General features: G+C 43.4%; 1 protein-coding gene and 1 pseudogene across 2 annotated transcripts in view; one reads left to right on the forward strand and one right to left on the reverse strand.

The window, feature by feature from the left end:
• Positions 1-13,627, reverse strand: LOC127221811 (phosphoglycerate mutase 1-like; annotated as a pseudogene).
• Api5 (apoptosis inhibitor 5) overlaps positions 13,476-18,092 on the forward strand; it is a 25,454-nt gene continuing 20,837 nt past the window's right edge. For both annotated transcript variants that reach the window (XM_051184115.1, XM_051184116.1), the window contains exon 1: positions 13,476-13,694. In XM_051184115.1, coding sequence (XP_051040072.1) covers positions 13,626-13,694 — 69 coding nt within the window. In that variant the 5' untranslated portion in view covers positions 13,476-13,625. The remainder of the gene's footprint in view (positions 13,695-18,092) is intronic.

The raw sequence follows: 18,092 nt of genomic DNA on the forward strand, positions 1-18,092 counted from the left end.
AGGAGTCTGCCTGCTCGCCTCATTTCTTGACCTTGCCCTGAGCGGCCACAGCTTCCATAGCTTTCCGCACGGTCTCTTCATCTTCCAGGAACTGCATGAGTTTAATAGGCTTCAAGTTCTTGTCCAATTCATAGACAATAGGAATGCCAGTTGGCAGGTTCAACTCCATGATGGCCTCTTCTGAGAGCCCCTCCTGATGCTTGACGATCCCCCGAAGGCTGTTGCCATGGGCTGCAATCAGAACTCTTTTACCCTCCTTGATCTGGGGGGACAATTTCTTCATTCCAGAAGGGCAGTGCTCTGGCAATAGTGTCCTTGAGGCTCTCACAGGAGGGCAGCTGGTCCTCAGTAAGGTCTGCGTACCTGCGATCCTTACTGATGTTGCTGTAGAAGGGATGATCCGGCTCCATTGGAGGCGGTGGGACATCGTAAGATCGCCTCCAGATCTTTACCTGCGCCTCACCATGCTTAGCAGCAGTTTCTGCTTTATTGAGACCAGTCAGATCCCCATAGTGTCGCTCATTGAGGCGCCAGGTCCTGACCACTGGCAGCCACATCTGGTCAATGGCATCCAGGACTGTCCAGAGGGTCCGGATTGCTCTCTTCTGCACGGAGGTAAAACAGATGTCAAATTCATAGCCAGCATCTCGCAACTCCTGTCTGCCGCGCTTCGCTTCCTTGTGGCCCCCGGGCTCAGGTCGGCGTCATACCAGCTGCTGAAGCGGTTCTCTAGGTTCCAGGCGCTCTCGCCATGCTGGATCAGCACTTGTAGGCGGCCATGGCGACAGGCAGGAGGATGCGGCAGAGACTGAGGATCGCTGAGATTCCGCTCGCAGCCCGTCGACACGTATCAACTTTAACAAATGAAACTATATACAAAAAGAACAATTATCAAGTAAGAATTATATTCACAATGTCCAGTCCATTTGTATTTGATATATTCAGAGAAACTACTCTATCTTACCTTGATGAATTTATACCTATTTTGATGAAGTTTTATACCTAAACCATTTTCTATTATAATTTGTTTTACCATCATTTTAAAACTATCTTTGTAGACCTCAAATATTTGTTTAGATAAGCAATTTAATATGTTTCTCAAATTTATAAATTTTACATCCCTTACATAAATTTCTTTAAGTTTAGTAACAAGAAAAACTGTAAAACTATAACTATCTAGTCTGCAATTTCCATCAGAGACCCAAGAAGGTTAAAATATTACTCGAGTAAACAGGAAATGCAGATCAAACAATTTCCAAAACTATAGAAATGACAGAAACATCTGACTGCATGGGCAATCACCCAAGGTTTCTCTGCAATGAAGATGGAGCATCCAGATATTCTACAGGCCTAGAATATCTGACAGACTTTTATGTAAAGCAGAAATTTTGAAGGACTGTCCTACCTTGTCTTGGCAGAGTTTGACAGTCATTTTCTTTCGTGTGTTGCTTTTACAGTTTGGACAACAAACTGTAAGCAGTTGAGACAGGGCAGTTTTTTTGTTTTTGTTTTTGTTTTTGTTTTTTTGCCCAGTGAATAACTTTTTCCATAAATAATGAAAACTCCACATGGAGGTGCTACGGTGCCCATCATCTTCTTTGAGGTAGATTGGTGCTCCCAGTAGAAGACATGTCTCATTGTCATGAAAAGTTTTATGTTATTAAAAACATCTTAAATGTCAAATTCTGTAGATCTCTGAAGTGTTTGAAGATACCTATTTAAAGTATATCTCTTGTTTTACATTAAAAACATACTTAATATAACTACAAGTTTGACTGTTATAGGTGACTAACCTCTATTTTTTCTTTGATAGCCCAAATTGCTTTCAAAGACCAAAACTTTACATAACCTCTAAAAACGAGTTGTATAGGTACAGTATCTTAAACAAGATTAGAAACATATACTGTATAACAAAAATAATCTTAAATTTGTATCAATATACAAAAAATCCATGTCAATGTAAAAATATTGAAGACTGATAGTTGCTTTTTTAGTTTAGAAGTAGATTCAATAATCTACCATTTTTGTATCATTTCTATATCCCCCTTTTTCCTTTTAGAAAAGGATCCTTAAATCTAATCTCCTTTGTAGCTTTCTCACTGACCATGACCAGTAACAATTTGTAACTAATTCCCCTAAGTGTTAACAAACATCCATAACCCCATTGAATGACCAAAACCCACCCATGCTATCTCTTGGGAATTCGAGTGTTGTGTTTTCTAGACTGTTTCCTGTGTTCTCTAGATTGCTTCCTGTTGTGTGGGGATGCTGGCATCTTTAGGGGACCCTGAGTAAATTGTGACAATGGTCATGTCCTGGGAGAGTTAGCTATATCATTTATTGTCTAGACTCTGTGTAATGGGACAGTGCAAAGCTCATCTGAAGGCCTGGATGGAGTAGTCTATGAGGCTAGACATTTCACCAAGCAAACTTGAAGCTGTTCTAGATGCAGAATTCTGGAGAAACTGCAACAGAGGCACTCTAAGAGGCTTGATCACCTGGGCCATCCATTTTCATTAGTTCTTGGTCCCTTGCTCTGAAAACACATAAACTCTGAAAGGTAACATACATATTTACATTAACACAAATGCAGGGGTCTCTCCGAATCAAATCTGGTCTCTGTCAACTCTGAATGAACCCACACACAGCCTTTCATTTTCTATAGAAACAAAAGCATAATCTTTTTCCCAACATAACATAATTTTACTTTCATTTTGAAATTTAGACATTTTTAAAATAAATAAGTTTGTTTAATTTAGTGGTTTTTTAAATCCAGTGTCTCTCAGCAGCTATTGTTCATTCATCAGCAATCAAAAAAAAATTTAAATCAGTACAACCAGACAGGATCCAGATTCCCAGTGTATTCCCCATCTCAATGTGACTTATTTTCTTTTTATTTATTGCTTTACTTCTGGCTGGTGACTGTGCCTTCTTCTTCCCAGCATCCTCTGTGCCTGGAAATCCTGCCTAGCTATTGGCTATTCAGCTATTTATTAAACCAATCAGAGTGACACACTTTCACAGTATACCAAAAGACTTATTCCACAAGAAATTGAACTTTTTTTCCAGGAAATGTTCAAGTGTGGGCAGTGGTAGCTTCTGCCTGTAACTTACACTCAGCTTTTCTTTCTTTGTTTCTCAGTTGTTCAGATTTTCTCTAGTGAACATGAATTAGCTATATGATAAAATCAGTTAAACACATATTAATAGTGTGTCACTGTTTCTTGGTCATTGAGTTTCTGACGTTCAGGGGTCATTTTGTCCTGCCTTCTCCTTTTCTTATGAAAAAATTAATAGCTATGTGTGTCTCTTTGCATGGAGTGGGTGTTTGCTGCCTGATTTTGTTGGTGAATAGGGAGTGTGAGGGTTAGAGTAAGAACATAAAACTCTGCTGATTTTCTGTGAAGAGAAGGTGAATAAAGGAGAGAGCACTCAGCAGCTTCAAAACAGCACCTCATGGACCTAAAGGGAAAGAAGGGAAATGTCACAGGAAAAGGCTCCTCCTGGTGTACACATACACATGTCACTTGTCACTTCTCTGCTTGTCCTCACCATTATTACCAGTGACAGCACCTGCATCGGTTCAGCTTCTCTCCATCCCTCCTTTAGGTACCCTCTACCCTGAGATCCTGAAAGCTGGCAAACAATCCATGCTACAGAGAGAGACCACCTCAGCCTCACTGTGCCTTGATCACTACTGACTCAGCCCACACAGAGTCCTGACAGTTGAGAGCAAACTGTGCTCATAAACATTTGACATTGCACAGAGCGGAGCACAGAGCCTTCTACAGAATGCACCAGCTTTCAGACCAAATTAGCTGAAGTTAGCTGATGCAGGAATCTTGGTTATTCCTTGGGTCTGAAAAATCCTCTGGTTAGCAGAGTAGTACAGAGCAAATTCACAAATCTGTAACATCTTTGGGAACTTGGGTGGTTCCACACAGTTATAGTTTTTAGAAAGAAGGGAATGAGCAACACCGGCTGTCAACTACCTAACATGAGTCAATTAAAACAAGAAAAGTCTATTGACTCCAGAGCACTTCTCACACCCTTTACATCTTCACAGTGCACTGGGACAGGATCACTCATCTGCAGATAGGAAAAGGGGTGCAAGAGTAAGACTGGACAACCGTTTACAGGAAGAGCAGGGGGAAGAGGAGGACCAGTGACCTTAGTAATCATACCTACCATTAGTCCCTCTTGGACTTACTTTACAGAGGCTCAGTTGTCTCACCTGTAAAGCGGAACATCAGGGACACATCACAGCAAAGCACTAAGAACGGGGTACTGAGCTATGCACCACGTTCAGTATCCAGCTTGTGACAGAGCCTTCTATACTGTTGTTGTTAACCATTTACTCCATTTACTGTGGAAATGCTGAGGTTAACACAGAGCAGCATAGCAAAGTACTGAGTGGCATAGGAGCATAGAAGTAACATTTGGTCTATTCTGTGAGCCTTAATCCAGTGTTCTTAACCACTAGTGATTCTGCCTATCCCTCTGTCTCTCTCTCCCTCCCCCAGCCTCCCTCTCTCTCTCTCTCTCTCTCTCTCTCTCTCTCTCTCTCCCTCCCTCCCTCCCTCCCCTCTTTACTGTATCCCTGTCCCCCTCTGCCTTGCTTGCTTGACATCTTAACACAAGCTAGAGTTATCTGATTGAGAAAATGCCTCCCTATAAGATCCAGCTGTAAGGCATTTTCTTAATTACCAATCGATGGGAGAGGGCCCAGCCCATTGTGGGTAATGCCATCCCTGGGCAAATCATGTGGAACAAGTCAGTAAGCAACACCCCTCCATGGCCTCTGCATCAGCTCCTGCCTCCAGCTTCCTGCCCTGTTTGAGTTTCTGCCCTTACTTTCTTTGATGATCAACAGCGATATGGAAATATAAGCCAAATAAACCCTTTCCTCCCCAATTTGCTTTTGTTCATGGTCTTTCATCACAGCAAGAGAAACGCTCACTGAGACACCTGCTATTAATCTTTTGTAAGGTTAGCTATATGAAGCTTGTCAACAACTTAGTCATGGGAGTTTACACGCTCCTAATGAATGTTTAGGCACACAGGCTGGCTTCCTGAGTTTTATGAATTAGGAATCTCTCTATTGATGTGTTTCAGAATCAGGTGCTGACTCCTGTGGCAGCTGACTTTCTCTCTCAGTTTGGCTGGGCCATGTGGAAATACCCAGATATGTGATCAAATACTATTGTATTTAGATTACTATAACAAATATCTGAGTGTTGTTTTTAACAAAAATCTCAATCATTCAATTTTTATTAATAAAGACTGGGGAGCCAGATGCTGAGGTGAAAACTTGCTAGCTCAGAGAGGCAGAGAAAGCACCCAGCTGGCCTTCCTCTTCCCTTGAAGTCTCAGAAAGAGAGTGTTCTCCAACATTGCTTCAAACAATTCCCTCAAACTGAATGACCCTCCCTTCTGAGTATCTCTCTATCCATCCTCCTGACTCCCTCTTACTCTCCATGGTTTGGTTTTGTTCTTTTCTGCCAACTGGTTGCTTACTCTAACTCTTAACCTATTTAATCCTGTTTATAATATTCAAGCAAAAAAGCTCTTAATTTATAGGTGTGTGCTGGGGCTGAGCCACACCCCCAACTAGAAAACGGGTTTTCCAGTAAATAAATGCAATCTTGAGGTTCACAGTGTAATCAAATATCCTGCAACATCCCAGGTAATCAACTTATAGAGACTAAGTGTTTAACATAATTTGCAGTCTACAGCACCATGCTAGTGCTGGGAGGAGGGGGAGCACAGACGGCCAGGAAGATTCCTTGGCCTTGCTGTCTAGCTGAGCCAGTGAGTTTCAGTTCAGGGAGAGACCTACCCTGTCTCACAAAATAAGAAAGGGGGCAATTGAGTGACACCTAAAGATAGCCTCTAACACACACACACACACACACACACACACACACACAGAGTCAAAGAGGGAGGGTCAGTATCCCATCAACCTTTCAAGTGAATGCCACTGGTGACCCGAAGACATCTCATTAGATCCCAATTATTAAATTAAATTCTCAGAAGCATGGCTCTGGGGCCCAAGCCTTTTATTTACCCTGAAGGGCACATTATTCAAACCACAGCACAGGTATTTTTGAATGGCAGAAACTTGATAATGTGTGTTAAGGAAATTGCTTGCCATAGTGTGGGTGTGGTCATCCTCATAGTCAAAGGCATGAATAGAATAAGAGGCCTCCTTTAACTCAGACTGCCTCAGGGTCCACCTGCAACACTGGCTCTCCTAGGTCAAACAACCTAGCTTCCAGTGTCTGGAACATAATTGCAGGGAAAGACTGGCCTTCAGAAACCAACCAAGGATCATATATTCTTAATATTTAAATTACCTCAAAATGATAAAGAGGAAGAGAGCAGACATGAACTGAACATCGGTGTGAACTATGTACTGTCTGTCCTGGACACATCGACAATTCTGCTTAGTGCACAGCAATTAATTCTATAAGGAGACACTTTGAACACCTGTGTGACGTTCCCCTAATGGCCCAGGTCAGATTGCGAGATTGGTGGTGCTTTGATAAGGAACTAGAGGAGTCCAACCTGACTGATCAGAAATGTGCAAGCAGACATGGTGCTAGAGCACAAACTGAGAGTTCTTACATCTTGATCAGAAGGCAATAGGAAGTCAACTGAAATAATGGGTGTGGCTTAAGCACACCCCCAAAGAGGCCCACTTCCTCCAACAAAGCCACACCTACTCCAGTAAAGCCACATCTCCCAATGGTGCAACTCCTTTTGGGAGGCATTTTCTTTCAAACCACCATACAACACAACCCAGAGGAGAGGAACGCGCCTCACATATTCATGCCGTTAGTACTTGCTTAGTCCCCAGCTGGTGGACCCATTGTAAGAGGATGAAGCATGCCTGTGATGGTTATTTGTAGCTCCCAGTCCCTTCCTTGCTCTTTGCTTCGAGACCACCCTGAGGTGGAGAAGCTCCTCTGCTTCACATTTCAACTGCTACGGTGCTTTGCCTAAATGTATGGAGCCAGACAACCATGGACTGGAGCCTCTGAAACAAAGAGACTGAATCTTTCCTCCCGCTAGCTGCTTAATCTGGCATTTTGTCACAGTGTTACAAAGATCAGGAGCCTGCATAATTGTTGCTGACAGAAACTAGGCGTCAGTGCTGGATTGCACACAGCAAGATGTGGTGTGTGTGTGTGTGTGTGTGTGTGTGTGTGTGTGTGTGTGTGTGTGTGTGTGTAGATTTTCTGATGTCTTTCCTTCTGCCTATGGAATAACCCTATAAATACTGTACCTGGATGACCTTTTCAAGCCCCAACCATTCCTATAAGTCCCCACTTCTAAGCACCCTAATCAGCCCAAGTTTCCACTTTTAGTACCTCACTGTGGGGTTTCTGTTTCAACATATGAACCCTTAGAGGACATTCAAGTGTCCACAGTATCCTCTGAACTCCCAGATCCAAAACAAGGGAATGAGTCACTATAAACGCACAGCAGCCAGTGGAGAACATCCATACTGTACATAAATGCACGTTAGTAGCAACTGAAAATAATCCAAAAAGAAACAGATCAATTGTAGTGCCTCACCACAGGGCAGTGCAGTCTTGAAAAGGTCTACAGAAAACACTGCTAAGTGAAGGGCAAAGTGCAGAGCAAAATGTGCTCTGTTTGTGTATTTTTTAAAAACTATACCTCCACAGAAGGTCTGTGAGGCTATAACCCACACTGTTTGATACACCTGAGGAAGAGAAACCTGCCTTCTGTGAGAAATGCCTTATAGTATAAGTATGCAATGTTTGTGTTTGAATGGTGTTGTGTTCTTTCTTTTTAGTTATTTTTAATTTTTTTTGTATGTGTGTACACATGCATATCTAGTGTCTGAGGATGTTGGATGCCTGGAACTAGAGTTACAGATGGTTGTGAGCTGCTCAATAAGTGCTGGAAACCAAACTCCTATCCTCTGCAGGAGAAGCAAGTTCTCTTTAACTATTAAGTCAGCTCTCCAGCACCATATGTTCTTTTATTTTCCCCCTTTTTTGAGAATGTTGTATGTTCACAATGAAATCAGATTCTATCTACCACCACTACCCCCATTTCCTCTTCCAACTTCCTCATACTCTCTCCAAAACTTCTACTCCCAAATTCATGTATTTTCTTTTAACTGCCTGTGTGTGCTGCCCAAATGTGAGTGGATGTGGTGCCATCCACTGCTCCAGCATGGGAACCCCACCAGTGGCCAAGTATGTGTGGAAGGAATGATTCTCCCTTCCCCAGCAACTGGCAACTGCCAAGCGCTCCTCCATAAGGGGTGTGGCCTGGAGATCATCTCCCTCCATCTATACTAAGATTGTGGCTAGCTTGATCAAGTACAAACACCAGAGCAATTGGGAGCTCATGGCTGTGACCCAGGGGGGGGCAGCATTGTGCTCTTATGTTAACTTATTTTTTTTTCTTATTTTACATATAGATCCCAGTTTCCTCTCCCTCCCTCTCTTCCATATCCCCCCAACCACCCTCCCATCCCATCCTCCCGCTACTTCAAAGGGGGGGTGGTGCCTTCTAGGAGGAGTCAACAAAATCTGTCAAATGTATGGAGTAGGGACTAGGCCCTCCCTCCTGCCCCTAGGTTAAGGGAGTATTCCACCATGGGGAATGTGCTCCCAAAGGTCTTTTGTACTTGAAGTTCTAGCTGAAGCAATAAGATAACAAAAGGAGATCAAGGGGATACAAATTGGAAAGGAAGAAGTCAAACTGTCACTATTTGCAGATGATATGCTAGTTTATATAAGCAACCCAAAAAACCCTACCAGGGAACTCCTACACCTGAAAAACACCTTCAGCAAACTAGCAGGATACAAGAAAAACTTAAAAAAAAAAATCAGTAGCCCTACTATATACAGACGACAAAGGGGTTGAGAAAGAAATCAGAGAAACATCGCCCTTTACAATATGTTTAACATAAAGTATCTTGGGGTAACGCTTACCAAACAAGTGAAAGACCTAATAGCAAGAACTTTGTGTCTTTAAAGAAAGAAATTAAAGAAGATACCAGAAAATGGAAAGATCTCCCATGCTCATGAATAGGTAGGATAAATATAGTAAAAATGGCAATCTTGTCAAAAGTAATCTACAGAATCAATGAAATCCCCATCAAAATCCCACCACAATTCTTCACTGACCTTGAAAGGATAATAACCAATTTTATATGGAAAAAACAAAAGAACCAGGATAGCCAAAATAACCCTGTACAATAAAGGAATTTCAGAAGCATCACAATCACTGACTTCAATCTCTACTATAGAACTATAGTCCTGAAAACAGCTTGGTATTGGCACAAAAATAGAAAGGTAGAACAATGGAATCAAATCAAAAATCCTGATATTAACCCACACACCTATGAACACTTGATTTTTGACAAAACATCTAAAAGTATACAATGAGATGAGGAAAACATCTTCAACAAATTGGTACAGGAGACCGCTTCCTGAACATAACTCCAGTAGCACAAACATTGAGATGGACAATTAATAACTGGGACCTCCTCAAACTTAGAAGCTTATGTAAGGCAAAGGACACAGTTGACAAGACCAAATGGCAGCCCACAGACTGAGAAAAGATCTTCACCAAGAGGGCTGATCTCCAAAATATACAAATAACTCAAGAAACTAGTCAACAAAACACCAAATAACCCTATTTAAAAATGGGGTACAGAACAGAAGAGAGAATTATCAATAGAGGAAATCAAAAAGGCTGAAAGACACTCAACATCCTTAGCTATCAGGGAAATGCAAATCAAAACAACTTTGAGATACCATCTTACTCCTGCCAGAATGGCTAAAATTAGAAACACCAATGACAGTTTATGCTGGAGTGGATGTGGAGAAAGAGGAACACTTCTCCACTGCTGGTGGGAGTACAAACTTGTACAGCCATTTTGAAGATCAATATGGCAGTTCTTCAGGAAAATGGGGAACAGTCTACCACAGGACTCGGCAATCCCCCTCTTAGACATATACCCAAATGATCCACATCCATTCAACAAAGACATCTGTTCAACTATGTTCATAGAAGAATTATTTGTAATAGCAAGAATCTGGAAGCAACCTAGATGCCCCTCAACTGAAGAATGGATAAAGAAGATGTGGCACATTTACACAATGGAATACTGCTCTGGGGATAAAAACAATGGACTCTTGAAATTCTCAGGCAAATGGATGGAACTTGAAGAAACCATCCTGAATGAGGTAACCCAGTCACAAAAAGAGGAACATGGTATGTACTTGCTCATATGTGGATTTTAGATATAGAGCAAAGATCACAAACCTATAACTCACACCACCAGAGAAACTAGGATACAAGGTGTATTCTAAGAGATTCATATAAAGTCCCTCACAGAAAGGCAAAGGAACAAGATCTCCTAAGCATATTGGGAGTGGGGGGTCAGTGAGTGAAGAGGGAGCTAGGAGAAAGAGAAGGGAAGGAGAGGAAAGCACGAGGGACTAGGAAGATTGAATCAGGGGAGGAATAGAGGACAGAAAAGAAAGAGGGGGGAAGAGAGAAAGAGAGAGGAAAAGAGAGAAAGAGAATATAAAAGAGGAAGCCATTATAGGTTTGAAGAGAAAACTGACCTTATAGAAATGTCCAGAGACCTACAAGACTGACCCCAACTAACAATTTGAGCAACAGTGGAAAGGCTACCTTAAATGCCGTTCCCTGATAATGAGATTGATGACTAACTTATCTACCATCATAGAGCCCCATCTAGTAGCTAATGGAAACAGACACCCATAACTAAACACTGAGCCAAACTAGAATCCAGATGCAGAGAGGGAGGACAAGACCAGGCTACAGAAACCCACAGAGATAGCTGACCTGAACAAAGAGGAGCTAATGGGCCCCCAGATTGATAGCTGGGAAACCAGCATTGGACCAACTCAGACCCCCTGAACATGGGTCTCAGTTAGAAGGCCTGGGCAGTCTAAGGGACCTCTGACAGTGGAACCAGATACTTTTATGTTAACTTATAAATGAAACAGCATAAGGCTGTTAAAAAAAATTCTTGATAAGAAATAAAACTAAGAACCTGGCATGGAGGAGGATGGATCATCCGTGGCACAAGAAAGAAAGAAAAGAAAGATAGAAAGAAAGGAGGGTGGGAGGTAAAAAAGGAAGGAAGGAAGGAAGGCCGAAAGAGGAGCCAGCGTTGGTGGCACACACCTTTAATCCCAGCACTCAGGAGGCAGAGGCAGTTGGATCTCTGTGAGTTCGAAGCCAGCCTGGTCTACAGAGTGAGTGCCAGAACAGGCTCGAAAACAATACAGAGAACCCCTGTCTAGAAAGAAAACAATACAGAGAACCCCTGTCTAGAAAGAAAGAAAGAAAGAAAGAAAGAAAGAAAGAAAGAAAGAAGAAAGGAAGGAAGGAAGAAGAAAAGAAAGAAAGGAAATTTGGGTGAGACTAGAGACAAGCCACTGCAGAGTCTGTAACCATTTGTATTAGTCAGGGTTCTCTAGAGTCACAGAATTTGTGTAATACGTCTCTCTCTCTCTCTCTCTCTCTCTTTATTGGAATGACTCTTACAAGCTATAGTCCAACTAATCCAACAATGGCTGACTGTGAATGGAAAGTCCAAGAATCTAGTAGTTGCTCAGTCCTTCACAGCTGGGAGTCTCAGCTGGGAGTCTTCTTTTATGCTGGAATTCTGAAGAAGTAGGTTCTGATGCTAGTGAAGGAATGGATGTGATGGCAAGGCAAAGGCAAGCTGGCAAAGAGTAAAAGCTTCCTTCTTCTGTGTCCAGCAGAAGGTGTGACCAAGATTAAAGGTGTGTCTTACTACCTCAAGGTCTGTATTAAAGATATGTGTTTTCCTGCCTGGAATCTGGATTAAAGGTGTGTGTTCTTTCCTGTCTGTGGTCTGAAATAAAGGTGTGTGTCTTTCACCTCAAGATTCAGATGAAAGGTGTGTGTTATCCCCCCTCTCAAGATCCAGATCAAAAGCATGTGTTTTCCACCCTTAAGATCTGGGTAACAGGTGTGCTCTCCATTTCTGTATTGCACTTCATTCCAAATATAGTCAAGTTGATGGCCAATAATAGCCACCATCCCATTGCTCGGCAGAAAAGACAGTAAGAAAAAAATTCGTAAAAGATTTGTGGTGTAGACCTGGGACTGTTTGGTGATGGAATCTGGTGATGAGGTAAAGGGAACATTCAGGTTGAGCAATGGTTTTCTAGTTTACAGAGTTTTTGATAATTTACTCAGATTCTAATATCTAATTCTTTTCAGTATTTGTAATCTGACCAAGGGACTTGGTTTGTAGTTAACTTTCTTTGTTTATTCTTCACAAATAGATCGGTCCTTGAAATTAGCATCTATTATAGTACAATATTTGTATCTTTTTTTGTTGGTTTTGTGTTTTATTTTGAGACAGGATGCCTCTGCCTCTGCCTTTTCCCTTCTGCCCCTCTGTGCCTCTGTCTCCGCCTCTGCCTTTCTCTCTGTGCTGTAATTAAACATGTGTGCCACCATACAGAGCTAATGCTTGAATCTGGGAAATTCAATATCCACATCTTTTTACCATATACAAGCAGGGGTGGTGGCATGTTTATGTAATCTCAGGACTTTAAGGCAAGAGTACTGTTTGTTTCAAGTTCAAGGCCAGCTTCGGATTCATAATGAATGCAGGAACCTGCCAGAACTCAGACAAGATACCTCTCGATTCCTCCCATCCCCTCCCTTCTCTCCTTTCTTCCCCCTCGTGTGTGTGCGTGTGTGTACAAATGTGAGGACACTTGCATACCATGGAATACACAGAAGTCAAAAGATAACTTCTCAAGAGTTGATTCTCTTTCCCCTGTGGATTCCAGGGACCGAACTCAGGTTGTCAAGCTTAGATGGCAAACACATTTACCCCTGAACTATAGACCCACCATACTTTTTGAGGCAGGTCTCTTAATGAATTTGGAATTTCCTGATTGAGCTAGGCTGGCTCTCCAGTCAACTCCAGCAATCCACCAGTCTGTACCTTCCCAGAGCTGCCCCGTGCAGCTTGTTTCCCTGGCACTCTTGGTTACATGGGTTCTGGGGATCGAACTCAGAGCCTCAGTTTTCCCAACAAGCTGAGCCTTCTCCTCAGAACCCCTCTCTCTCTCTTTCTAATCGCATTTGAATTTTTTCCTTTATTGCGGCCCTCCTGGATGAGAAGGAAATGGAGTGTGTGGATTCTCAAATATTTGGTGCTTCCAACCTCTCGCTCCGTATCTTGCTATTTCTGGTAAACATAAGAACCTTAAGGGGCAGAAAAGCAATTGCTTTGGCATTTCCCCACCAGATGGGACCAGAAGCTTCCAGCCTATTCTTTAGTCCTTCTTGTTGCTTTTCGCACCGCCAAGCGGTAGGGGGCGATAGATCCCGAGACGAGGCTCGGCTGCCTCCTCGCGCCGCTCCCGACGCGTCCATCTCTACGTAGACGTTGGGGGCGGGGCCGTGCTGTGCGCAGTGACTGGTGGCGGCCCCGGCGGCAGCTGCCGGCGTAATAGTGCGGTCGACGGCTTAGATAAGTTCCGCGGAGGCGGCGGTGGCGCCGACTGCGGGTTGGGCGTCGGGAGCGGGCCCGGAACTTGGCGCTCAGCATGCCGACGGTGGAGGAGCTGTACCGCAACTACGGCATCCTCGCCGATGCCACGGAGCAAGTGGGCCAGGTAGGTCCCCGCGGCCTGGAGGGCCCGCCGCTCGGGGCTGGGCTCCCGCCGCACTGGGCCGCGACGCCGGGCGCGCACTCGGGGCGGGAACGCTGCCTCGGCCTGCTCGGGAGCGCGCGATCCCGCAGCCCGGCCTTCCCTGGGTCTCCCGGGACCCGCGTCCAGCGGTGCCGCCTTTCGCATTTCCCGGACTGTGATGAAATGGAAAGTTTTCCTCAAGAGATCAGCATTGTCGGTTCTTGAGGCAGAAGTTGTGAATGGTCTACAAAGAGTAGGATACAGGACTTGTGCAAAGCACCGGCGAGGCCCTGTCGCCCGGACTGGGATAGGAACTTGCGGCGGCGGTCGTTCCCAGCACTTTTAGCCGTCTGCCGGGCACCCAGCTGTGGCGGGCGTTGGAGGCGCGGTGGCAGCTTCGTGCTCGCCCTGGCGAGAAAAGTACAGGCGTTTTGTGTTGTTCCTCAATGGAAGAATTTTGTGAAGAAAGTAGTTGCGGAACGGGCTATGGGGGGTGGGTGGGTGATGTAGCCCTAAATAGAATGTTCTAGGAAGTGCTCTCCGCTTCGTTTGCCCCGGGCATAGTTTTCTTTAACACTGCTGAATTCTACTTTTTCAGTCTTGAAGCTTTGTGTTGAGCTTGAGTTGGTAAGGTCATGTACATGTCCTCTGGGAAAAAGAACCCAGGCTGGCCATGAGGTTTTAGAAATGCTCGTTTTCCGTGCTTAGACTCTTTGTGATTCCTCTGTGTGCTCATCCCGCACCATAGAAAGCGAAACGTCCTTGAGTTGAGCGGTGGAGGAGTCCCTTCCTGTCGCTTAGGATGTGTGCAATTCAAGTAGAACCTTACTAAATTTGCGGGGAAAGAGGGCGTGTTAGAACCTAACTCGGTATTGTGAATGAACCAACTTCAAGTGCTTTTCCTTGTCTGTCGAGACAGACACACAATGTCAAATGCGTTTTAGGTTCGCCTTCACAGATGTCTGTGTGCTGTTAGGCCCGTTGTAAAGTGATAAGGCAGCCTTGGCCAGTGTACTTTTGTTGGTGTTTGTAACTGAGTTAGGGAGGAGCATAACTGACTGTTCTACCAAAAGTTAATTTGTCGAACATCAGCAAGAGAGGCCAGGGATGGAACCTAGAATAGGGATTCACTACCGGTTCGTGGATGGTGCCCTCCAATTTTAGGTTTTGGATTTTGTTGTTTGCTTGCTTACTTGTTTTTGGTTTCTTTTTGTGTTTCAAGACAGGGTTTCTTTGTGTTGTCCTGGCTGCCCTGGAACTTGCTCTTTATAGAACTGGCTGTCCTGGAACCCAGAGATCCTCCTGCCTCTGCCTGTCCAGTGTTCGGACTAAAGATATGTGCCCCTACCGCCACACCCAAGAATGGTGGTCTCCTAAAGAGATAAATCGGGAATTTTCCAGGGAAAACTTTGAGACTGTGTGCTTCCTGCTGTCTCATCCCCACCGATCTTTGCTGAAGTAGGGAAAAGAATTTTTTGATAGTCACCTACATAGTGTACATTAGGGCAGATGGAAGGCAAGTTCACTTTGCATGGGGAGGGGCAGGTATCCTTTTCTGAAATGCCTGCAGCCACATATGTTTAAGTTCTTTTTCCCTCAGATTTTGGAATACCGTAGATTGTACAGGCTGATCATCCCCAGTGTAAACTCCAGTCAGCTCCTCAATGTGCAAGTGTCAGGCCCCGTGTTACTTGGGTTTAAGAAGTGAGAGTTGCCCCAAATCTGTTATCATTTAAATTTTTTAAATTTCATTTTTACTGAGTGTGTGTGGATATCCCTGTGTGTTTGCACCTGTGTGTGCACTTGCGTATGGAGGCCAAAGTTAACATCAGGTGTCCTCCTTATTTACTGTCCACCTACTTTTTGAGACAGACTCTGACTAAATCTGGAGTTCACCCATTCTGCCAGTCTGGCTATCTAATAAGACCAGAAATCCTCCTGTCTCTGCAACCCTAGTGCTGGAATTACAGTTGTACAACTGTGAGCCAAACTTTTATATGGCTTGTGGGGATTGAACTCAGATCCTGGTGATCATATGGCAACATTTTACTGGTTGAGTCGCCTCCCCAACCTCCTGTGATATAGCTTTATGATAAAAACCAGATTGAATGGATAGCTCTCCTCAGGAGGTCCAAAATGGCTTTCACAAGGCAAAACCGCTGCTTAAGAGAAATCCCAGCCTTGAGAGACAGAGGCAAGCAGATCTCTCTTGAGTTCGAGTCCAGCCTGGTTTATAGAGCCAATTCCAGGACAGCTAGGGCTGTTATACAAAGAAACCCTGTCTTGAAAAACGTGATGGGGGGGGCAGTTTCATGAATGCAGTATATGCAGTATGTTTTGTTTGTTTGGTTTTTGTTTTTGTTTTGTTTTGTTTGCTTCTGCCAGATACTGAGTGCTGGGCATTGGGACCTAGCATGATGACTTGTAGATAGTGGGTAATCAGCATCTTCATGACATTGTGATTACCATGTCATTTAAGACACTAACTGCAGCACAACCAATAACAGTGAGTCCTGACTGTGTGGTAGTCTTCCTTTTAGAGAAGATACCTGGAAATGCTCACCAAAAAACATAGTGGGTGTTGGGATGTTGCAGAAATTTTAACTAACAAAATGCAAGAGCTAGCTTGATGGTGAAGACACATCACCCATTGTAGACAAGAGAAAATACCTTTGTGTTTAGCAAAATAAAATTTCATGTTGCATTCCCTAGCAGATTGCTATGTAGACCCTTCTGAAACTGACTTTGGCTGTTTTGATCTGTTGTCTTTGATTTGATTTTTTAGCTATGCTACTGCAAACCATTCTTTCCCTCTCTAGATCAATAGCACCCCCAAATACCAGGAAAAACACAAGTCCCCTGAGGCCTAGAAGGAGATGTACACATGTGTGTACATGCATATAGAGGCCAGCTTCTGTATCATTCCTCAGGAGCTGTCCACCTTTTTTAATGAAATAGTATCACTGAGACCTGGAGCACCAAGCTCCAGGAATCCTCCTGTCTCCACTTCCATTGGAATTATAAGCAGTACCATCATGCCTAGCTTTTCCCAGGTATTCTGGAGTTTGGACTAGAAAGTGACAACCACTTTCTAGACTGCTGTCTCCCCAGACTCCAATCTCCCTTTCCAAGACATATTAGCTAATTTCCCTCAAGTAGCAGATCTTTCTCTTCTTTTAAAGATTTTTTTTTATTCTTTTTTATTGCTTTATGTGAGTTTTGTCCAAGGAGGGTATCAGATTCCCTAGAATTAGGATTATAGACAGTTGTGAACATGGGTGCTCAGAATCCATTTCCCCTGTGGAGGAATAGCCAGTGTTCTTAACCACTGAGCCATCTTTCCAGCCCAGATCCTTTTTGAACCTCCTTGTCTCTGTTTATTAATAGCACTTCAGCTTTGTATTTTGCTTTATGTATGGATTTTTCTTACTCATTTACTAAATTATAAAGTTGTGGGGATAAGTGTTAAATCCTTGCACTGTATTTTCTAGGAAATAATTTCTTAAAGACATATATACAAAGAAGGAATATACAAAAAAAAAGTTGAAGGCCTTACTTGGGGATAGGTATAATTACTTAGATGGCAATTTAATGGATACATGTCCATTTAGCTAAATAACAGCTGTAGTTTGCCCTCTTGGCCTTATGACCTTCCCAGCCACAGGCTTCTGAGCAGGTTTACAGTATCAGCTGTGAATTCCTTCTTAAGGATTGAGCCTTAATTCCACTCAGGAAGCAGTTGGTTATATACATAACATTCTCACCACTGTTTCTCCAATGGGCATATCTTACCTGGCATGTCAGAGTTCCACTCCAAGGGGCGCTAGCCAGTAGGCAGGAAGGAAGCTTTCAACTTATTTTCAGCCTGATTTCTCTCTGTCCCTCAACCAAAGCATGGAGCATCATCATCAGTAAGGTCTTACTGCTAGTTTTGGTGGGTGGCCAACCACAGTGGCAATTTTCTGTTTTGTTAGGAGGACCTTAGAGGCCTCTTTCACCAAGAATACATAGGGAAGAAGCCCACATCTGGCACTTGGGTTTTTATTTAATAGCCTGCACCTTCTGGGAATGCACCTCTGTTCACACTCTATTATTCTTGATTATTTTTACCAATTACCAGGCTTCCTTATGCTTTTTCATACAATCCTCGGTTTTGGGTGAATCCCCTGCAACACTCTTTCCTCTTCCCTAGCTCTTTGCCCCACTCCCTGCTTAAATCTTTCCACCCACAGTATGTCCCTTCTACTTCCACGTCATGTTTTTTACGCCCCCCTCCATGTTCACCATTCTTTTAGTAGAATACATTGATGAAAATGGCTCCAATTTTACCTTATATTTTCCTTGAAGGAATACCTTAAATAATTTGGAGTTCTATTTATT

Source organism: Phodopus roborovskii, unplaced genomic scaffold (genome assembly GCF_943737965.1).
Source record: "Phodopus roborovskii unplaced genomic scaffold, PHOROB, whole genome shotgun sequence".
NCBI lineage: Eukaryota > Metazoa > Chordata > Mammalia > Rodentia > Cricetidae > Phodopus > Phodopus roborovskii.